At 51.4% G+C, this 23117-nt stretch overlaps 1 protein-coding gene across 8 annotated transcripts in view; it reads left to right on the forward strand.

Annotated features, from left to right (window-relative positions):
* Positions 1 to 21107, forward strand: part of TMEM229B (transmembrane protein 229B) — a 42503-nt gene extending 21396 nt beyond the window's left edge. For 3 of the 8 annotated variants that reach the window (XM_012781109.3, XM_012781103.3, XM_012781102.3), the window contains exons 2-5: positions 6594 to 6766; positions 17578 to 17671; positions 18323 to 18475; positions 19091 to 21107. In XM_012781109.3, coding sequence (XP_012636563.1) covers positions 18446 to 18475; positions 19091 to 19612 — 552 coding nt within the window. In that variant the 5' untranslated portion in view covers positions 6594 to 6766; positions 17578 to 17671; positions 18323 to 18445 and the 3' untranslated portion in view covers positions 19613 to 21107. Of the gene's footprint in view, positions 1 to 1645; positions 2360 to 4330; positions 5381 to 5886; positions 6767 to 17577; positions 17672 to 18322; positions 18476 to 19090 lie in introns of those variants that run through there. The other 5 variants (XM_076003927.1, XM_012781101.3, XM_012781104.3 and 2 more) reach the window with 5 other exon arrangements.
* The last annotated feature ends 2010 nt before the right edge of the window (positions 21108 to 23117 follow it).

Consider the following 23117-nt stretch of genomic DNA (forward strand, 5'->3'; position numbering starts at 1 on the left):
GGAAATTACAAAGTCTGGGCAGTGATCGTATCTCACTGTGGATATGTGGTCTGTGTTTTGGGGAGTAGATTGGCAGTGGTGGATCGGCATGGCGGTATGCACCTGGAGTCCTACCTGAGGCGGGAGGATCACTTGAGCTCAGGAGGTCAAGGCTGCAGTGAGCTATGATCACACCACTGCCCTGCAGCCTGGGTGACAGAGTGAGAAGCTGTCTCATTCATTCATTCATTCATAAATAAATAAATAATAAATGCATGCAGCCGATGGTCCTAGTTTGTTAATACCTTTTGCTTTCAATAATGGGAAAACTGATTGCTTGGCAGGCAGTGTCGGGGCTCTCAAAGCCCATTTAGGGGGTTTCTCAAGGCTCATCCTTAACAGCCGGATCCAGGATTCCTATAGATACCCTTGGACTTGGTCTTTCTCTCTCTCTCTTTCTCTCAAGACTGCTTCCACTCTCACCCTGTCAACTTCAGACTTACGTCCTTACAGCTCCAAGTCACCTGAAAACAGAGTGATCAGCTCTTTTCTGGTCATTCCCATGAAGGTCCCAGGATGACCTCTGATTGGAGCACGCATCCATCCCTGAATCTTTTCTGATCTAGGCCCAAATGCTACCTCCTTAATGTTTAAGACTCGTCCAGCATCCAGTTTGTTTCTGTCCCCCACCAGGTCTTTCCACATCTTTGCGGCATCATATCGGCATAATATCAGCAACTGCGGTGTGTTCACCACTCATTGTCTGTCTCCCATCAGCCTGTGGCTCCCAGGGGGCAGAGGCGTCACCTTGGTCACAGGAGTCCAGTGCCTGGCCTTCAGCAGGTGTGCAAACATACTGAGATACAACACCTTGAATAAACAAACCAGCTACCGCAGGCCTTCTTGGTTGTTTAGAAATCTCTGGGGTGGCTTGGCTCTGCGGGGCCGTGAAAAGCAGCGCCTGGTGTCACTTGCCTTTTGAGAGACCTTCTAGACTTTCCACCTGCAGGATCCCCACTGCCCCTGAAGGCACAGTGTCGGGGGTCACCTGTGGGACACACTAAGGACATGGGCAGTGATGGGGAGAACCCAGATAAACCCCTGGTCACTGCGCCAGTGAGGCTGTGAGGCCATTGCCTTTTCTTTCCCAGCCAACAGGAGCCTTGCTGTTGTCATGTGAGGGGGATTCTTGGGCCCCTCTGCTGCTGCCTGACGGGATCTGCAGAGGGGACTGTTGGTGAAGGGGGTGAGGCGGTTCTTTACAGTAACACATGCCTCGCTCTGGGACGGCGGCCAGGTAGCTAATTAGAGAGCCCAGCAGCTGTCCAGCCTCTCAGCAGAGCAGCAGCTACCCAGGCTGGGGGGCGGGGGGGGGGGGGAGAGGAAAGGAGCATGAGACCAGAGACCACCCTCCACGTGTCAGAATTGAGTGAGCAGGGTTTGCTTAGGGGGCACATGGGAAGGAGTGTATAAGGTAGAGAGGGCTGGATGGGGGGAAGATGAGAGGAGAGGAGGGTGGCAGGATGAGGTAGCCTCCAAGTGAGACAGAAGATGAGGGCAAGAGTCGGGCATGCAGGGCAATACAGATCCCATGCCCTGCACGAGGGGGCACAGAGTGCAAGGACAGAGCGCGGGGGATGGGGGGTTGGGGGGTGGGGCTGGCTCCCCTTCCACCAGCTCTCCCTGTGCCAGTCAGCACCCTCCTAGTGTCCCAGGAGGAACTGGCCAGACACATCCTTTCCCCAGGGGGATTTGGAATACCAGCTGCATCTGTAGCTGGGCTGAGCGTGCTCACTCCTTGGTTTGGGAAGTTGCCAGATCCATTTGTGTTCAGGGCTGGGCTTACAGGATAAGTAAAAGCAGTTGTTCTGGGTCATGTGGGAAGAACTGGGGGCCTTGATTAAGCAGAGGGACCCCCAGTGGGTCCCTGGGCATCTTCTCTTTACTTTGTGGGCACCTGGGTGGGGGAGTGTAGTATAAAGTGAAATGTATTTGGTATTTGTCCTGGGTTCCTGTCCGCAGAGCTCCTAAAACCCTTGGGATTTTCTTAATGATAAGAGTGTCTTTTGTTATTCATATTAACCCCCTTTGATCATACCTGAGTTTATGCTAATAAGATGACTTAGAGTGGGGCCCCTAGATAGCCTCAGGATGGGGCCTGTCACCAGCAAGACCAAATGATTAGAGGATTAGAGGGTGGGAACTTTCAGCCCCACCCACGGACCTCCAGGAAGCTATATGAATACTCTTGAGGAAGGTTTGATGAGCTGCTGGGCTGCTGAGCCGGTGGAGGTGCTGGTGTGCCCTGCCTCCGCACCTCTGTCCTGTCTGCCTCTTCATCTGGCTGTTCACCTGCATCCTTTATAATAAACTGGTAAAGGTAAGTGTTTCCTTGAGTCTATGAGCCATCCTAGCAAATTAATTGAGCCCAAGTAGGGTGTCTTGGGACCCCTGGTTTGTAGGCTGGAGGTCAGGAGTGTAGGTGACAACCTACTGCTTGTGATTGGCATCTGAAGTGGGGGTAGTCTTGCAGGTCTGAGCCTTCAAAATGTGGCATCTACCTACCTCAGGGTAGGTAGTGTCAGAGTTGAAATGAACTTGGGATGCCCAGTTAGTGTCCGCTGGAGAATTGCTTGGCATGTGGGGAAACCCCACATCTGGTCACAGAAGTGTTCTGTGTTGCATGTGAGCGTAGAAGACTGTTTTTTTCCTTTACAGGGCAATTTGGGGAGGGTTAAGGCAGAGGAGTACAGGCAAAAAGGGGCTAGTGTTTGCCTGCGTGCTTAGGTTCCAGGCCATGGAGACGGCGTGGTGGGGGTCGGGGTAGATTTGGTTGTTAGGTTCCAGTCAGAGAAACAGAGACCCAAACCTGCAAACCCAGCTTACTCTAAATAGTTACAGGGGAGGAGAGAAAATGATGCAGAGGGAATTTCCTGCCAGCAGCTGCTGGTTAAACCTCTTTGGGAAATGAATCCTACGTGCATGAAAACTGGATGTGCTTTTTTTTTTTTTTTTTTTTTTTGAGACAGAATCTCACTCTGTTGCCCAGGCTAGAGTGCTGTGGCATCAGCCTAGCTCACAGCAACCTCAAACTCCTGGGCTCAAATGATCCTTCAGCCTCAGACTCCTGCATTGCTGGGACTACAGGCATGCGCCACCATGCCCGGCTAATTTTTTCTATATAATTTTAGTTGTCCAGCTAATTTCTATTTTTTTTTTTTATTTTTTATTTTTTTTTACGGGGGCGGGGCGGAGGGGGGAGGGGCGGGGGGAGGAGAGACGGAGAGAGCTAATTTCTATTTTTAGTAGAGATGGTGTCTCACCCTTGCTCAGGCTGGTTTCAAACTCGTGAGCTCAAACAATCCTCCTGCCTTGGCCTCCCAGACTGCTATGATTACAGGCATGAGCCACCGTGGATGTGCATTTTGAGAGTGCCAGCACATTGTAGAAATGACAGAATAGGCATTGTTATTCTCTGACCTGAACCTGTTCTTGGCCCCTTGCCCATGTAGGAGCCTACAGTGTCTCAGGTTGCCTGGGTAGCTCTGTTCCTGCCCCAGCGCTCCCTGTAAAGGAGGTGTGACATTGGACATGTGTTCTGTATGGTCCAGCCACCCACTCTGTCTCTCTGCACCTCTCAGTCCGTGTCATGGTTCTTGCAGATGGGAGGAAGGAGAGCATGCAACCCTTATTTCCCTCATCTTGCTGAGATAACCTCGACCATTGTAAACCAATGTTTATGGCGCTCTGCGGAGAAAGCCCTTCTAGGATAGTGGCCTAGCAATTAGAAATGCCAGATGTTACCATGCTTGGTTAGTAACACTGGATGATTCAGTCACCCACAAATATAGCTGGACCCTTCTGCAGCTTGCCTTGGATGCTGTTGGATGTCTATCCATCCAACAGAAATTCTGTGGCATCAAGGAATTCATCATGTGGTGGGGGAAACAGACACGTAGGAAATAATTTTAAGGTGGGACAAGTTTCAATAGAAAGATGGTCAAGGCCAGGCATGGTGGCTCACGCCTATAATCCTATCACTCTGGGAGGCTGAGGTGGGAGGATCGCTTGAGGTCAGGAGTTCGAGACCAGCCTGAGCAAGAGCGAGACCCCGTCTCTACTAAACATAGAAAAAATATTAGCCAGTCAACTAAAAATAGAAACAAAAAATTAGCCAGATGTGGTGGCTTGCACCTGTAGTCCCAGATACTTGGGAGACTGAGGCAGGAGGATCGCTTGAGCCCAGGAGTTTGAGGTTGCTGTGAGCTAGGCTGACACCAGGGCACTCACTCTAGCCTGGGCAACAACGCAAGACTCTGTCTCAAAAAAAAAAAAAAAAAAAAAGAAAGATGATCAATGTCCTGTGGGGGAACATCAGTGATGGAATGACCCAGAGGAAGTGGGACAGTGCCACAGAGTGGGCTTGGAGCAGGGTCTGGGAGGAGGAGGGAGTGGGTGGCTACAGAAGAAGGCGAGAGAGATGACAGAGCTTAACCCTGAGCGGTGGTCTCTGTTCCTTCGTGCTCCCAGACCACCGTGGGCCTGTTGATGGAGAAGCCAGGTGGGCAAACTGAGCCATATGTTTGCAAAATGAGTGGTTTACAGAATGACTAAGTAGATTCCACTGAATTGAAGACTGGTATGTGCAGACCCGTGCATGCCTTAAGGGTGAGATTCAGGTGGGAAGCAATTGGAAGGCATGCTGTATGGAGAGAGCGACTTCATTCCAATGTGTGGATTTGGCCAAATCCCTTATCATCCTGAACCTCAGTGTCTTCATCTCTAGAATGAACGTGATCACCTCTGCATTCCCTGCCCCACAGGTGTCTTGAGTGAATTATGAGAGATGATATGCGTTCTACCCACGTGTTAGTTGCTATAAGGGTTTGTCATACATTCATATGTTCCAAAAACTTCCGGTTCAGGTTGTATAGTCTACCAAGGAGTCCCATGCCCTATGTCCCCTGGGATTTCCTCTTGGGGGCCAGGGTGTGTCAGAGGGGGGTGCAGACAGCTTGTCCACTTGGAGGAAGAGGTGGGCCCCAGCACCTGATCCCCAGCACCTTGATCTCAGCCTCTCCCGCCAGCTTCCTGGGGGGAAAGCCCACAGACCAGGGAGCAGGAGGTGTCCAGCAAAGGCTGATCCCAAGAGGAACCTGTTCTGACTGCTGCAGCGGCACTCCTGCAAGCAACGGGCTTCCAGGGCTGACTGCAGTAACCAGCAGGCTGTGTGGCAGGATGTGGTCTTTGGTTTCTGTTTCTGTTTTGACTTGTGCTGTGTGGCCTGCTTAGGCCCTAGGGAAGGGGAAGTGCCCATAGGTAGAAGTGAACTCCCCAGGCACCGGCTCATGGGGGAGGGTGTCAGACGGGTCCCATTAAAGCCCTTTCCTCGAAGTGATAGGTATGTGCCAGGGTGACCCCTGCCCACCCTCAGCCAGGCTGGGAGGAGAATGGATAGGTGGGAGAGGGTTGCAGCTTCCTGTTTGTGGAGAAGCTGGGGAGGGACGGAGGCCAGGCTGAGCACCGAGCACCTCAGCTCACCACTCTGCTGTCATCGCAGAGGCCCCAGGGAGGCACCCCCTCCCAAAAGCACACATGCACACAGTGAGTTTCAGGTCCCTACCCCCTGCCCTTTCACTTCTCCTCGGCTCCCCTGCTGCCCCACAGTTGCCTCCACTCAGAGAGCCTGGGGGGTGGGTAGGGGAGGGAAGTGTGCGTGGGCTTCAGCGCAGGCTGGCACCTCTGCTCCACCCAGCCTGGCCAGCCACAAGGCACTGCCAGCTCCCACCCCCAGTCACATACTGTTCTTAGCTTCTGAGCGGCTGGTCTGTCCTGTAGGGCCATGCTGGGCCTGAGTGCTGTCCTTGGGCATGTGCAGATGGTGCTATATCCAGGGGCTTCTCAGGGAAGCTTCAGCGCCTTCATATTAAAACAAAAAATGTTGGCATCTCTATAAATTGGTCAAGTCTTAGGGATACTATTAAAAATATGTACATGGCAAAGGGCATTATAAAGTAGGATTTATGTCAGCTTGTAGCCAGTTATGGATGTTAGTAAAAAGAGCTGTAATAATAATAGCAAAATAATAAAATGAGCTATATAGATGTTAGGGTGGTGGAACTGCTGGCAGGGGCTTTTAGCACACAGTGTGTTTGTTTGCTTGGTCCTCTGTGTGGTTGTTCTTGACTCCCCAAATGGTAAAACACATGTCCTACATTGTTTGCCTTCCATGGGGTTCTTGACCGCCCTTGAGAACAGATGTACCCGCTACAGGGTGAAGGTGAGAGTGTAATTTGAAGCTAAATGAGGATGGAAATGGATTCTAAAATTATATCCCCTCTCAGATTAACAAGTGTGTACACATTCAGTTATGGTGCAAGAAACCCTAAGTCCTAAGGCCATGTATGGACTGTCCACAGGTTCACGTGGCTGGATTAATCAGACTTGAGCAAACAGAATAGCACAGAGGAGGTGGCAGTTTCCAGGAAAGGGCCCTGGTGGCCAGGGCAGGATGAGTGTGCAGTGCTGAGCCCAGAGCCCAGGGCCTTGCAGTGTTTGCCTTGGATCTGCTGGGGGCAGTTGAAACTAATGAAGGCCTCCTCTTTTATTCCCAGGGACACATGGAAGCTGCCAGCCCACCAGCCAAGGATCAGCTAAGCCCTGGGGCTGGTGCTTGCCTACATTGCTGAGAATGGCACCGAGGCCCAGCCAACAGAGGTGAACCCGGGACACTCCTGGGCAGTGATCCTGATGTCTGTTCTGAGCCGCGCACTCCAGGGTGTGATAAGTGAGTATGTTACGGGCACCCAGGGGATTGCCAGCTCCAGCTGCCTGCCTGGCGCCTTAACAGCGCGGGTCTGGAGGTCTAGTTCTGAGCCTGCTTCCTGTCCAGGGGCCCATCACAGGGCTACAGTTCCGGAGTGGGAGGGCCGTGTCAAATATCAGGCCATGTCCAGTGCTGGAGCCATCTTACAGCCACATGGCCACCCCAAACTGGGCCAGACCCAGCTCAGCTGACACGACTGAAGCCAGACACCCACACCTGGAAGATAGCGTCTACTTTGGCCATTGGGCTTTACATCCGTGCAGGGGGGCCGGTACCTCACCTGGGACTGCACTCGGCCCAGCAGCCATGAGCAATTCATGTGGTGCTGTCCCTTGAGTAGAGCATCCAGGGCCCTGAGGGATGAGGGAGTTTGTGAAGCCTTAGCTGCCATAAAAGTGACCATCAAGGCTGGGCGTGATGGCTCACGCCTGTAATCCTAGCACTTTGGGAGGCCGAGGCGGGCGGATTGCTCAAGGTCAGGAGTTCGAAACCAGCCTGAGCGAGACCCCGTCTCTACCAAAAATAGAAATAAATTAATTGGCCAACTAAAAATATATATACAAAAAATTAGCCGGGCATGGTGGCACATGCCTATAGTCCCAGTTACTCGGGAGGCTGAGGCAGTAGGATCGCTGAGCCCCGGAGATTGAGGTTGCTGTGAGGCAGGCTGACGCCACGGCACTCACTCTAGCCTGGGCAACAAAGTGAGACTCTGTCTCAAAAAAAAAAAAAAAAGTGACCATCAGGGGGTCAGGAGGAACCGAGTCCTCCTGCTTCTGCCATGAGTCATCATCTCTTCTCAGCAAGAGTAGCTAGCTCCAGGTAGGGTGAGAAGGCCCCTAGCCACACAACCTTGCCTGTCCTCACTTGGCCTTCCTTCCCAGCTCAGTCTCTTAGCTTTTCCTTGATACTGCTTTTAAAAATGACAATTGGCTGCTTTCCCAAGCCCAAGAGGCATGTCTGGCCTGAAGGCTGTTGTGTCTATACAGGGCAGACAGTCCAATGGTGGGATCGGGGATGAGCAGAAGGGACCTGCCTGGAAGGCAGGTAGGCAGGCAGGGCTGGCACCTTTGCAGTCTTGACTGGATTCCATGCAGGAAGTTTGCAGGGAGTGGAAAAAGGGTAACTAGGTAGATATTTAGGTAGATCTTGACTCTCGCAGTTGAGTTTACAACTCAGGGCTAGAATCTGTTTTCCCACTTAGCCTGGGTTTGCAAAACTAGGTTATAACTGGGGGTGGGGTGTCAAGAAGGGTGTTCTTTTTTTTTTTTTTTTTTTTGAGACAGAGTCTCGCTTTGTTGCCCAGGCTAGAGTGAGTGCCATGGCGTCAGCCTAGCTCACAGCAACCTCAAACTCCTGGGCTCGAGTGATCCTTCTGCCTCAGCCTCTCGGGTAGCTGGGACTACAGGCATGCACCACCATGCCCGGCTAATTTTTTATATATATATCAGTTGGCCAATTAATTTCTTTCTATTTATAGTAGAGACGGGGTCTCGCTCTTGCTCAGGCTGGTTTTGAACTCCTGACCTTGAGCAATCCGCCCACCTCGGCCTCCCAAGAGCTAGGATTACAGGTGGGAGCCACAGCGCCCGGCCCAAGAAGGGTGTTCTTGAGTGGATTTGTAGCTGGGGTGGTGTGAGCAAGCCTAGACCATGTAGGAGGGGGATTTGAGGACGTAAAAGCCTCTCTTGATTGGAATGTGACTGAGATGGGAGGCCCCACATGACGTGTCTTCCCAGAGCAGTCTACACCGTCAGCCTTAAGACGGTTCTACCCTTTGGTCTAGTGATTCTATTGGTTTTTCTTTTCTTTTTTCATATTACTTGGAGATATTAGTGATTCTACTTCTTATTAGGAAATAGTCCTACAGAAGAAAAGGACTGAATTCTTTTATCAAAGGCATAGAAGATGTTTCTTTATTTTTTGAGACAGAGTCTCACTGTGTTGCCCAGGCTAGAGTGCTGTAGCGTCAGCCAAGCTCACAGCAACCTCAAACTCCTAGGCTCAAACGATCCTCTTAACTCAGCCCCCAAGTAGCTGGGACTACAGGTGTGCGCCACCACGCCTGGCTAATTTTTCTATTTTTAGTAAAGATGGGGTCTTGCTCTTGCTTAGGCTGGTCGCTCGAACTCCTGACCTCAAGCCTCAAGCAATCCTCTCAGAGTGCTAGGATTACAGGTGTGAGCCACTGCGCCCCAGCCAGAAGATATTTCTTTTTTTTTTTTTTTTTTTTTTTTTTTAGTTTTTTTTTTTTTTGTTTTTTTTTTTTTTTTTTTTTGAGACAGAGTCTCACTTTGTTGCCCGGGCTAGAGTGAGTGCCGTGGCGTCAGCCTAGCTCACAGCAACCTTAAACTCCTGGGCTCCAGTGATCCTTCTGCCTCAGCCTCCCGGGTAGCTGGGACTACAGGCATGCGCCACCATGCCCGGCTAATTTTTTTTTTTTTTATATATATATCAGTTGGCCAATTAATTTCTTTCTATTTATAGTAGAGACGGGGTCTCGCTCAGGCTGGTTTTGAACTCCTGACCTTGAGCAATCCGCCCGCCTCGGCCTCCCAAGAGCTAGGATTACAGGCGTGAGCCACAGCGCCCGGCCAGAAGATATTTCTTGTGGTATCATCCGTAATAGTGGAAATGGGAAACAGTTGTTCCCTTTGTGGAATCAACATCTAGGTTGAGTAAATTATAGTTTTTCACTTGGTGGAATATTATACAGCTACTATAATAATGTGCACATAGGCTATATAGCAACTTGGAAAAACAGTTATAGTACAATGAATCAACAGCAGGTTGCAGTGTAAGTAGATTAAGGCAACCTGTAAAATAACACACAGGGGAAAAGATTATAAAGGGGAAATGATAATGTCTGTTAGTTGTGTGCATTTATCTATTTTTTTTCTGTGATGCATGGATTGGCTTTTTTTACTTATTTATTTTTTTTGTACTGAGAGACATGGGTCAGGATTGGCTTCTTTTAAAACGAAGTTTAATTTGGATGACTTTACCACATACCATTAATAGTGACTTTCACTAAGATATGAGATTATGGGTTACTCTTGCTTTCTACTTCATTCGTTTCTGTAACGTGTAAATTTTAGCTGTGAGCACACATTACTTTTGTAATCAGAAAAAACAAAGATATTTTAAAATGCTAGAATTAAAAATTTTAGAAGGCTGTATTTCCTACGAAAGAGGAGAAGAGAGAGGCCAAGCCAGCTAGCTGTTTATACCTGCCCTCATCAGTGTTTAGGGGCCTATCCACTATCCATCCATCCATGGATTCCCCAGTCATTATTGCTATTGCCAGGCACACTCTAGGCACTGGTTACCCAGCAGCGAACAAGACAATGGGCCTGCCCTCATAAAGCTTTCATTCTAGCTGAGGAGAGACAGACCATAAATAAGTAGCAAAATATCAGAAAGTGAAAGTTCTATGAAGAAAATAAGATGGAATGATGTGAGTGACAGAGGCTATCATGGATTGGGGAGCCAGAGAAGGTCTGAGGGGTGACAGCTGGGCTGAGACCTGAATGATAACAGGGAGGTGGCCACGCGAAGGCCTGGGAAGAACATTCCAGGCAACATGCCAAATGCCTTTGCTTCCTGAGCCCTGTGGACCTCTATGCTAAGACTGACTCCGTTCTCCAAGCCCACTCGCCCTGTTGTGCCTTCTGCTGGGACTGCTTAGTATTTGAGGCCCCTAAAATCCTGTGTGTGGAACAGTTGCTCCTGGTACTGTGGCTGCTGCCCCAGGTAGATGGCTCCTGGGCTTCCTGCACGCTAGGCGGTGCTCTCAGCTGGTGTTTCTGTGGCAGGGGTTGGCTGTCTGAGGTTCCCAGGAGCACTGGGGTGGGCTGGTAGCCAAGGAGGCTCTGGGTCATCTGTGTCCTGGTGAGAGGTCTTTGAATGGCACATACCTTGAGGCCCTGAAGGTTGGCAGTTGCCATGGTCCTGGGAGAATCAGCTTTGACCATGTAGGACTTTGTGTGGATCCAGTCAGAACTTGGCCTGAGGAATAGGCTGGGAACCTTTGGTAGCTCTAACACCCAGTTGTGAGCTTTGATGATCTACCTAGAAGCTCATGTCCTTTTCATTGCTTCCTGTTGTCTCTCCACGTACCATCCCAGCCTTCCAGAAGCAGAAATTCAGAAAATGGTAATGCCGTCTGTGCAGCCTGCGGTCAGCCTCAGAGGTAGTGCAGTGTGCTGATTAGGAGTGAAGACTCGAGCCAGACTTGCGGGGTTTGAATTCTTACTCTGCCTTTTATAGCTGTAAGAATGTAGGTTCTGGCCGGGAGCGGTGGCTCACGCCTATAATCCTAGCACTCTGGGAGGCCGAGGCGGGTGGATTGCTCGAGGTCAGGAGTTCGAAACTACCCTGAGCAAGAGTGAGACCCCCGTCTCTACTATAAATAGAAACAAATTAATTGGCCAACTAATATATATAGAAAAAATTAGCCAGGCATGGTGGTGCATGCCTGTAGTCCCAGCTACTTGGGAGGCTGAGGCAGGAGGATTGCTTGAGCCCAGGAGTTTGAGGTTGCTGTGAGCTAGGCTGACGCCATGGCACTCACTCTAGCCTGGGCAACAAAGCGAGACTCTGTCTCAAAAAAAAAAAAAAAAAAGAATGTAGGTTCTTTCTGCCTCACTTTCCCCATCTCTAAAATGGGCTTGAGGATTAACATGGAAAGTACCGAGTTGGGAGGTGGGGGAGGACCCCATTACGGCCTGTAGCATCACTGATCCCCATTAAGGCTTTCCTGGGGGCTGCCTATAGCAAGAGTGTGGAGCCCTGTGGTATCTGAGCCATCACTGGCTGCAGGTGTTTCCCTCCACTTGCTTCCCTTCTGGCCCTGAAGCAAGCCCTGTTTTCCTCCCCCTCTAACTGATGGCCGCAGGGGAAGCTCAGGGTAGTTTCAGACCTTGCATCTTAGCCCACATGGAAGAGCAACTTCTTCCTCCCATGGACTGCACTCACCTCCAGCATGGAGCCTCCCAGGACTGGTTCCACTGCCTTGCCCTCAGGGGCTTCCTAGGAGGGATGTGGGTCTCCTGAGGGCATGAAACTGTGGGGATTTAGGTGGGTTTGGAAGGGGTGGGAAGTGAAGCTTGAGAAGTGAAAGAAGAAGGCCTGCCTGCATGGGAAGGGAATCCCAATGTTCTAGCAAGATAGTTCTCTGGACAGAAATTCCCTGAGTCATTGTGTGGTGGCACCTTAACTTCCTGGAACAACATGGGATTTTTTGTTTGTTTGAGACAGAGACTCACTCTGTTGCCTGGGTTAGAGTGCCGTGGCATCAGCCTAGCTCACAGCAACCTCCAACTCCTGGGCTCATGCAATCCTTCTGCCTCAGCCTCCCGAGTAGCTGGAACTACAGGCATGTGCCACCATGCCTGGCTAAGTTTTTCTATATATTTTTAGTTGGCCAATTAATTTCTTTCTATTTTTAGTAGAGACGGGGTCTCGCTCTTGCTCTGACCTTGAGTGATCCACTGCCTCGGCCTCCCAGAGTGCTAGGATTATAGCTGTGAGCCTCCGCGCCTGGCCTCCCTATATTTTAGTTGGCCAATTAATTTCTCTCTTTTTAGTAGATACGGGGTCTCGCTCTTGCTCAGTCTGGTTTCGAACTCCTGACCTTGAGCGATCTACCACCTCGGCCTCCCAGAGTGCTAGGATTACAGGCATGAGCCACCGTGCCCGGCCAACATGGGAGTTTTTGACAAAACCAGGGGCATCTGGTTTTGCCTCCAGCCTGTCTTAGACCTATAACTCTTCACCCCTCTCAATTGCTCACACTGCCCTCTGTCCCCTGGGGAATAGGTCAGCAGGCTCAGAGAGCAGCAGGTGAGTTACTCTGAAGGCCAGCTCCCTTCCCTGTCACTAGTTCCCTTGGAGGGGCAGTTCCCTGCCCTGACAAGTCACCTTGAGTCCTGGCCTGTGCTGGGACTGCGTGGCCCCAGGCCCTTTCATCAAGCATGAGGGCTCTTATGTGTTTTTCTCTCAAATCCCGCTTACGAAACCATCCACTAATCTTGAAACTCTTTCCCCAGCTTTCACTCTTGCTTATGCCCTCCTCCTCTTTACTCCACTTTAAATTTTTGTCCCTGGGCTGTCCTGTGTCACATTACTCAGAATGGTTGTATTTATCAGGGGAGAAAGAGGCACTGTCCGCAGAGCTGTTGGTTCTTCCTGCTGCAGGCTTTGCCCAGGCTCTTTGTCCCACAGCTGAGCGAGAAGGTACTGGAAGGGGCCTGGGCCATGGCAGGTCAGGTGGGGGAGTGAGGGGGGGCCTGTTGTGCCCAGCAGAGGGTTGGTGAGCCTGTCCTAGCTCAAAGTTTAAGCATGGCTCCTGTGATTATTTGAAATGGGTTGGGGAGTGGTGTTCTGAACAAGTACCCATGCCAATTCCCTGCCTCTAATCCCAGTATTTCCCACCGCACTGTGAGCTGCCATCCCAGCCCTCTTTCACCCGAGGTTCTTCTCTCCCTTGACAGTTACCCCTTTCATCTGCTGCTGTAGGGTTTTGGGGTCCAGCTGTGCCAAGTTACCTGATGGGGTAGGGTAGGGGGAGAGCCTGGAACATCTGATTAGTTACTGGTTGGGAAACCATTTTTGGCCGTCCCGGGAAGAAGAGATCAGAGGCTAGAAGAGCAGGTTTAAAGTTAGCGTCAAGGCGGGGGCTGGCCCAAGTAATGAGATCCATGCAGTCATGTCAAGATGTAGGAGTGTACCTCTGAGCAGGGAGCCCCTTCCCCCAGCCTAGGTCCTGGGGGCTGGGAGAGCCAGGGGTGTGTGTGCAGGCCAGGTGGGCAGACCTAAATTCAGAGGGGCCTGAGTCAGCTGGGAAGCTGAGTGGTCTCCAGATCCCTGTGCCCATGCTGCCCTGCCCCAGGGCCACAGCCCCTCCTTGGTATGTGACTGGAGCCTAAGTCTGTTCTCCCCTCACCTAAGATGGGGGGCAATATAGGATAAAATGAGGGTGTAAGAGGCTGTGCCCCTTTCATTCCATTCTCTTTCTTCCTTCCTTCCTTCCTTCCTTCCTTCCTTCCTTCCTTCCTTCCTTCCTTCCTTCCTTCCTTCCTTCCTTCCTTCCTTCCTTCCTTCTTTCTTTCTTTCTTTCTTTCTTTCTTCTTTCCTTTTTTTTGAGACAGTTTCACTCTGTCACCCAGGTTAGAGTGCTGTGGTGTCAGCCTAGCTCACAGCAACCTCAAACTCGTGGGCTCAAGCAATCCTCCTGCCTCAGCCTCCCAAGTAGCTGGGACTACAGGCATGCACCACCATGCCCAGCTAATTTTTTCTATTTTTAGTACACACAGGGTTTTGCTGAGGCTGGTGTTGAACTCCTGACCTCAAGCAATCTTCCCACCTCGGCCTTCCAGAATGCTAGGATTACAGACCCATCCTGCCCAGCCTCATTCCACCTCTTTTCAGGCCTGACCCTCAGTGCTGGTTCTGAGCTCCTTCCCCTTTAAGTAATCCCTGTGTAGCCACAGGGACACTGGCAGCTCACAGTTACTCTCCTAGGCTGTATGTGGGAGTTTTGTTCTCTTGGGGCTATATGTGGGATTATTGTCCTCGTAGGCATTCTTGGCTCCCTGGCTTGGTGCTCAGGGTAGAGGTGAAGACCTAACCTGCCAGACAGGCAAGGCTGCCTGGAGGCTGGCAAGGGCTGGGGCAGAGTGACCTTTCCTCAGGTAGGAGGTGTGCTCAAAGCAGGAGGGACTGTCCAGAAGTCTGGCTCTGTGTCAGAAATGACAGTTATCCTTTCTGGAGCATTTGGTGTATTCTAGGTAGTGTGTATATATTAGGTCAATTAGCTCATTCATCCTCACAATAACCTTCTGTGGTAGTTACTTTTATTATCCTCACTTTACCTATAAGGAGAGAGAGGCACGGAGCAGTCAGGGGTACCAAGCCTTAGATCCCACAGGCAGGAGCATCGGCCAGGATTGCAACCCAGGCAGTTAGGATCCGGAGCCCCTGAGCTCAACCAACTCAACATGTTTAAACTGTGAGTCATGGTTTATTGTTAGGTTGGCTCAGGAGGGAAAAACCTGCATTAACTCTACATGAATTCAGGTTTCCTTAGGTTCACTGGTTTGGCAAATTTACTGGACATCTTCTAAATACAAGGTACCAAGAGAATTAATACCTATTCATTCAACAAGCATTTTTTTTTTTTTTTTCAGTTACACAGATACAAAGACCTTTCTTTTTTTTTTAAATAGCGACAGGGTCTTGCACTGTCTCCCAGACTGGAGTGCAATGGCACAACCATAGCTTACTTTAACTTTCAAGTCCTGGGCTCAACAAGCATTTTTAAGATAAAATTTTATTTTTATAAAAGTTATACATGCTTATTAGGAAAAACTTTTAGAATATACAGGAAAAAAAGTCACATGATATCACCATCCAGAGATGATTGTTGCTAAGTTTTTTGTCTATTTACATGTATGTATGCCTTTGCAAAATCAGTCATGTTAAATAAATATTCGATTTTGAATCTTTTTTCTCAATATTGTATTAAACATTCTTACTTGTTGGCTACTAGTGCTGGCCTTTGGATGAGTCGTAGCAGGGCAGAGTGCTAACTGGGACCACAGACAAGCGAGGGCATGGAGGTGGGAGGTGGGGTGTTTAGGAGAGTCCTCATGGAGGAGGAGCTGGGTTTTGAAACAGGAGTATGGCCTCACAGGCGTGGGGGGAAGAAAGGTCACAGGTGGGAAGGGCGTCCCAGGTGGCACAAACTGCAGTGTAGAGATCTGGAGGACAGGATCTGAGGCAGAGAGTGCTTGTGAAGGGCTTTGCCAGCCCTCCCTAGGGGTTTGAGCTTTACTCTGTAGATGCTGAAGATCCACTAATGGGCTGTAAGAGAGAAACATCACATTTGCGTTTTAGAAAGATTGCTCTCTACATACAGACCCTTTTATATCAGTGAATTGGGAGGGAACAAGGCAAAGCTGGGAGACAGTTGTTGAGAAGTCGTCCATGTGAGACATGATGAGGGCTTGAACCAGAAGAGCAGCAATGAGAAGAGAGGAATGGAGAAGGAGGAGATGGATTCCAAAGACATTTAAGAGGTAGAAAGGGCAGGACTTAGCGGCTGACCTGGTGGCTTTGCCAAGTGACTTGCCTTGGCACATGGGAAGTTTGTGGGCATGCCTTAACCGGAGCCCTGAGCCGCACTTGTGCAGCCGGGCAGGCTCACCTCGGCCTCTGCCCTGGATGTGACGAGAGCATGCCCGGCAAGTCTGAGCCCAGGAGGAGGACGAGAGACAGGCGAGCAGAGCCACCTCAGCTGCACTGCCCTAGCCAGGAGCCCCAGATGACTCACAGTCTCATGGCCAAGGCCGGCCAAGATGCACCAACCCACAGATATGCGAGCTGTAATAATAGTACATGACAGGTGATTGAGGCCACAGAGTTTGGGGATGATTTGTTACGTGGCAATTGCTAACGGCCTAAGAAGCGTCTTCATTCTTGTATGGACTGCTTACTGTGTGTGTGGGGAAGGCTTATATGCTTGTGTTGGGGATACAGTGCCGGACCAGACAGACAAGGCCCCTACTCTCACTCACTTCAGAGTGGGCATGTGACAGAGGGAGCTAAGTGACTCCAGAGCCTCTGGCTGCTGCTGCTGCTGCTTTTTTCTTTGTTTCTTTGTGAGTTTTATAGAGACAGGGTCTTGCTCTGTTGCCCAGGCTGGAATGCCGTGGTGTGTTCATATCTCACTGCAGCCTCCAACTCCTGGACTCAAGCTTTCCTCCCACCTTGGCCTTCCAAATAGTTTGGACTACACGAGTGCCACTGTGTGCCCAGCCTACCTCCAGCTTCTAACTGGGTGTACGGTGGTGCCATTAATCAGGATGGGGTCCTAGGAGGGATATCGGTTTTGGGGAAAGACAATGAGTTTGATTTAGGAAAGGAGTTTGGGGTACCTATAGGACATTTAGGCGGAAGTGTTTAGGAAGGAGCAAGATATTTAATATATAGGTGCAGAACACAGGAAAGAGGTTTGGCTGGGGACTGAAAGTTCTCTACGCAATTCAACAGAAAATCTGTGCTGAAGAGGAAGAGGCAGAGTAAGTGCTATGAAAATTCAGAGGAGGAAGAGAGGACTTGGGGCTGAGGGGACGAAAGATTTTGTTCCGAAAGTAGCCTGTAAGCTGGGTTTGTACCTGTGGAAGTAAGAGGACAAAGGCACACCAAACAGCAAGAATAGGAGCTGCAAAGGCATGGGGGTAAGCCAAGGAGAGCAGGATTGTGAGAGAGAATAAGGCTGGAAAAATAGATTTGGGGCAAGGTCATGAACAGCCTTGAATGCCAGGCCAGGGACGTTGTAGTGTTTTCTTAGGAAATGGGGAGCTGGTGGATGTTCTTGAGCAGGGGAGTGACATTAGGCACACATGTCCAGGAGAAGGGTCGCAGTATGCGGTGGGATGAGTTTTGAAGTAGAAAACAAGAGATACTGGTCCTAGTCTCAGCTCTTCCATTTACTGGCCCCGGAATATGAGGCAAATGATGTCCCCTCTCTGAGCCCCAATTGTGTCATCTAAAAAAAAATAGAAGTAAAACTATCTGACCTGCATATGAGTCGTAATTATATAAGAACCAAGGACAAAATGTGAATGGAAGACACCAGGCAATGCATAGTGGGGGGCAGGTACAGTAACCAGGCCTGCTTTAGCTGAAAAATGAGGCTGGGTGCCCAGGCAGGCAGGTGTCCTGCAGATGTCGTCTCCTTAACCTCTGTCTCTTCTCCCACCTTGAAGAGGGCATTGGCAGAGATGTCAAGCTGGGTGTCCCCTGCCTTCCCATTCTTGATGCCGCCCGGAGCTCTCCCACGCCACCCTGCACGTAAATAGGGTATGTCATTTACAGAGGGCCTGCTCAGAAGAGGCCCTTGCCAAAGGTGCAAAACACAGGGCTGCACAATAGTTGCTGCCCTCAGGAGTTCACATGGGCTAGTTGGATCAAAAGTTAGTAGGGTGCCATTTGATAATGGGCCAAACGAGTGGTCCACGCAGTCACTGGTAGAAGGCGAGAAAGACATAGAGATGCCTGTGGGTCAGCCTGGTCTTCGGGGAAGCAGGATGGGAGCCGGGCTGTGAAGACTGGCAGGGTTTGAGGGTGGGCAGGACATAAAGAGAAGGGAGGACTCTTTCTTTTGCCAATTCATTGGTTTCTCCTCAACACTGAAACTAAACACCAAAACCCCATTTAATGTGACAGAGACAAATGTGACCACAATGAGATACCACTTCATACCCATTAGGGTGGCTATTATAAAACAAACAGAAAATCACAAGTGTTGGCAAGGATGTGGGGAAATTGGAACCCTTTGTACATTGCTGATGGGAATGTAAAATGGTGCCACCGCTGTGGAAAACAGCATGGTGGCTCCTCAAAAAGTTAACTGTGGAATTACCGTATGATCCAGCATATCCATTTCCGGGTTTGTACCCAAAAGAATTGAAAGCATTGGTATACCTGTGTTCATAGTAGCCTTGTTCACAGTAGCCAAAAGGTGGAAGCAACCCAGGTGTCCATCAGCAGATGAGTGGATAAACAAATGTGATCTGTACATGGAATACGATTCAGCATCAAGAAGGAAGGAAATTCTGACACGCTACAACATGGATGAACCTTAAAGGCATTATGCTAAGTGAAGTAAGCCAGTCACAAAAGGATAGTATTTGTATGATTCCACTTGTGTGAGGCAGTTAGAGTAGTGAAATTCTTAGAGAAAGTGGAATGGTGGTTGCCAGGGGTTAAGGGTGGGAGCATGGGGAGTTGGTGTTTAATGGGTACAGAGTTTTAGTTTGGGATGATGATAACCTTCTAGAAATGGATGGTGGTGATGGTTACACAAAATTGTGAATATAGTTAATACCACTGGATTGGTACACTTAAAATGGTTAAAATGCATGCACACAGGAATGCAAATGTGATAGGTTATGTAGAAAGATCTCAGAAATGTGAGTGACATGGAATTGTTGGAGCAGAAATGAGGGAAGACATGGGGTCCCCAGTGGATGGGCCTGGTGAGAAATCTGCCGGCAGCCTAGACATGGAGGTGACTGATGGCGCAAGACAGCCAACGCCGCAGTTGACCACAGATAATCCAAAGAAGTCAGAGAGAGTGTAGTAGACACCTCCCTAGGGGACGGAGAAAGTAGAGGCAGGTTTGAAATCCCCGCCAGCCGGTCACACCCGAGGCGTGGGCTGCGGGGGGTGGCAGCAGCGGTGGCTCTCCCCTCACCCGTGTCTCTGTGTCCCCGGCAGCCAGCCCCAGTCTGCACCATGGCTTCTGCCGAGCCCCTGACGGCGCTGTCCCGCTGGTACCTGTACGCCATCCACGGCTACTTCTGCGAGGTGATGTTCACGGCGGCCTGGGAGTTCGTGGTGAACTTGAACTGGAAGTTCCCGGGGGTCACGAGCGTGTGGGCCCTCTTCATCTACGGCACCTCCATCCTCATCGTGGAGCGCATGTACCTGCGCCTGCGGGGCCGCTGCCCGCTGCTGCTGCGCTGCCTCATCTACACGCTCTGGACCTACCTGTGGGAGTTCACCACTGGCTTCATCCTGCGCCAGTTCAACGCCTGCCCCTGGGACTACTCCCAGTTCGACTTTGACTTCATGGGCCTCATCACCCTGGAGTACGCCGTGCCCTGGTTCTGCGGGGCCCTCATCATGGAGCAGTTCATCATCCGCAACACCCTCCGCCTCCGCTTCGACAAGGACGCAGAGCCGGGGGAGCCCAGCGGCCCCCTGGCCCTGGCCAACGGCCACGTCAAGACCGACTGAGTAGGGAGGCTGGCGGGGGGCCTGGGGCTCTCTCGTGGAACTCATGGACAAAGAGACCAAGCTGGTGGGGCTGCCCCTCCTGTGCAGCACAAGCCCGGCCTGGGCCTGCCTCAGCTGTGTGGGGCACCCACAGCCCCACGCCCTCCAGAGTGGGCTGGTGCTGGGGGTGGTGGCCAGGTGTTGGGGGAGGATGTCAAGGCAGCAGAAGGACATTGGGAAGAGTGATGGATCTTGGCCCAGCTCGGAGGCTGGCGGCAGGAGGCCTGTGGCTGACTGGACTACACGGTCGACTGTGGAAGCAGCAGGCCCTGTCCTGGCTAAGGGACGTTGAGCATGGGGCCATGGGCGGGAGGCCAGGCCTGACCTTCCTCCCGCTCACCGGGATTTAGCTGGGCTTTGGCTGGTTCCATTAGGCAATATTCAGGTGCTTGCTTGCAACCAATACCTCCCTGGGGCCTCTGAGCTGCAGCCTGAGCGAGACTGGGCAGCAGGGAGGCTGCTTGGCAGCAGGGCTGGTCTGCAAGGGCTGGGAGACCGTCCCGTGGCTCCTCCCCACGCTGCTCCCTTGGCCTTTTGGGGGCCCCCGTGGTGCTGGATTCCCACCAACCTTGGGCTTTTGGAGGTTTCAATCCCCCTGCGTTCGGTGGCGTTTCCCCTTTTCTCTTGTTTTCAAGGCCTTTACCACTAGCGGCCCTTTGTCCATGGTGGCCACCACACCCACCCCATCCCTGAGTCCCTGGCCAACACTGCAGCTGCCAGGCAGGCCCCACCTGTCCCGCAGCCTTTTGTCCACCGCTCCTGCTGGCCTGTTGCCGGGGGCACTCCAGAGGTATGCCTCCCCACCCCCTCTGGTCCGGTGGGCCCTGCTGAAAACAAATAACACCCTCCAGTCAAGCTGAGAGGGGCCCGGTGGATCCACAGTGGGGGCCTAGAGGTAAGACAGCTAAGTGGAGAGGGGCAGAGTCCTAGGTCATCTATGCTCTGACTCGTTTATTTCCTAGCCAACTGGGCAGTCTAATTTCTAGGGGATGGAGGAGGCAGCTACTGCGTTGAGACCCTTGGAGATCGAGTGAGGAAGAAAGGACCCTGCAGCCTTGGAAGGCTCTTGGAGCATCCTTTGTGGGAATGGGTCAGTTCTGGCTCTGCCCTAGCCCCAGCTCTGTTGCAGAGCCTTCTCAGGGCTGCCCTCTCCCCGACTCCTCCCAACGAGGCTGGCTCTTTGAGCTTGCTCCTTAAGCAGTATTAACCCTGCCACACTCTTGGGCCTTGTCATCTTGGTTGCCCCTCTTGCCCCCATGACAGGTCCATTGCTGGCAGTGGACAGGTGAATCTTCACTCCAGCACACTTCTGGCTTTGCCCCCAACTCTGAGGGGAGGCGTCCATTGGAAAGTGGCCCATCCCATGGTACCTGGTCTCTTCTTGACCACACTAGGATTCTTAGATAGAAATTAGCTTTTCCCTTTTTATAGGTCATTAAAAAGTGACAATACCATCTGTGGAGAGGATCTCTTCCTTGCTGGCTGTTCCACCAAGCCCATGCAGATAGCTCTGCCGGGGCACAGGCCGGGGCCGGGGTGGGTGGCAGTGGCGTCCTAGGTCAGGAGAAAGACTTGGAGACTCTGCCTTTGGCAGGATTTTTCTGCAGTTGGCCCTGTCTAGGGAAGAATGGAGGGCATTCCCCACCTTTTCCCTGGGTAGGCCCCTCTAATCCAGGGGTGAACTACATTCTGCAGGGACCAGCCCTGCCTTTGGTTTCATTATGGCCCCAGTTCCCAGGTGTTGGGGGCTACAGGGAATCGGGCTCCTGGCGGGGGTGGTTTGCTCCCATTCTATGAGTGGAGAGGATTCCAGAGGGAGAATATTGTCTGGCTTTCCTGTTCCCTCTGGGCCATAATTTCCTTGGTCCCCTCCCTCAATTTCATATTATCTAGGTGTGTGGACCCCAAGGCCACACTGTCCACCTTCACACTCCCCTTCCACAACTGAATCCAGTGGCCAGCTTGTTGATGTCTCCCAGCATAAGGTCTCCATAATTCTCAGCCAGCCATTTCCACATTGACCAGGAAGATTAAAAAAAAAACAAACAAAAAAACAAAAAAAACATAATTCTCAGCCAGAGCAAGCCCCCTCAGGTGGCCCACCGGATTTTGCCGCTCCAGACGTTGCCTTGTGGGCATTCCCTGGTACCATTTTCTCTCTGGGCCCTGTAAGCTCCCAAGTGCAGGAGGTCCCGGGGTGAGCCTGTGTGCCTGGCACGTGCAGCATCGTTTCTGCTACATCTAGTGCCCCATTGCTCCTATTGCCCCTCACAGGGCACTGAGCCCCCAACAACGGGTGGCAACAACCTGTGGCCTGACCACAGGATCTGCAGGTTCAGATCTCATCAGGGGCATCTCAGACTTCAACTTTCACTTTTTCGGGTATCTTTAGGCCCCCAATCCCTTAGTGCCCAGGGACTCAAAAGTTTGGAGTAATCCCAGCCCTGCTAAGCAGTAGGGGTGCTGGTGGGCTGTCCTTGCACCTGGTATCCTGGGCCTCTCTCTGCTGGACATGGCAGCATCTCTGAGTTACTGGTTGCAAAGTGCTGCCCTGCATGGTTGAACCACTTCCAATGTCTGCTAGGCATCCCGTCCCCTGTCCCCTCTTTGATGCCAGTGAGTCACAATGGCCTATGCTTATTCACAGCAATAATACCTAAGGTGTGCCCATGAAGCCCTTTTGTTCTGGTCCCTCGCTCTGAATGGGTCTCCTGGGGAGGCGGGCAGCTGCTGAGTGGGTCAGTTCATGATAACCTGCATTTATGAAGCTCTGGGCTGTGCAGACATCGTCACTGGGGGGTGAAGACAGGTCAGAGGCCCAGCCCTAGACGCGCTATGGCAGCGAGAGTGCCTTCTACCCTGAGGCCACCCCAGACCTAGAGGAGCTGCAGGCCCTGACTCTGCAAAAGGGCCTTTGAAGCAGAGGTGGCACTGTCTCCCAGCTGGGCAGCTCCTGAGAAGGACACATGGTCAGTTTGTGCACCCATTGCCTGCTCTGTGTCTTCGTTGGTCTCTCTGTCTCTTCCTTCTCACATTCGTGCACATAAAGATATACTGGTGTTTGTGTCCCAGGACTGGCTCTGTTTCTTCTGTTTTGTGTGCCTTTTTTCTTTGAGACTGGTCTCTGTTGCCTGACTAGAGTGCAGTGGCATCGGCCTAGCAACCTCAACCTCCTGGGCTCAAGTAATCTTCCTGCCTCAGCCTCCTGAGTAGCTGGGACTACAGGCGCACGTCACCACACCTGGCTAATTTTTCTATTATTTGTAGAGATGGGGTCTCACTGTTGTCCAGGCTGGTCTTGAACTCCTGGCCTTAATCAAATCCTCCTGCTTTGGCCTTCTATAGCATGCTGGGATTACAGGCATGAGCTACAGTGCCTGGCCTGTTTCTTTTGTTTTGGAGCCCCTTTCCCAGGGGCTGCTGGGCCAGGACCTTCTTGAACAAAGAGGGCTGCTGGGTGGGGCTG

Source organism: Microcebus murinus, chromosome 6 (assembly GCF_040939455.1).
Source record: "Microcebus murinus isolate Inina chromosome 6, M.murinus_Inina_mat1.0, whole genome shotgun sequence".
In the NCBI taxonomy this organism is placed as follows: Eukaryota; Metazoa; Chordata; class Mammalia; order Primates; family Cheirogaleidae; genus Microcebus; species Microcebus murinus.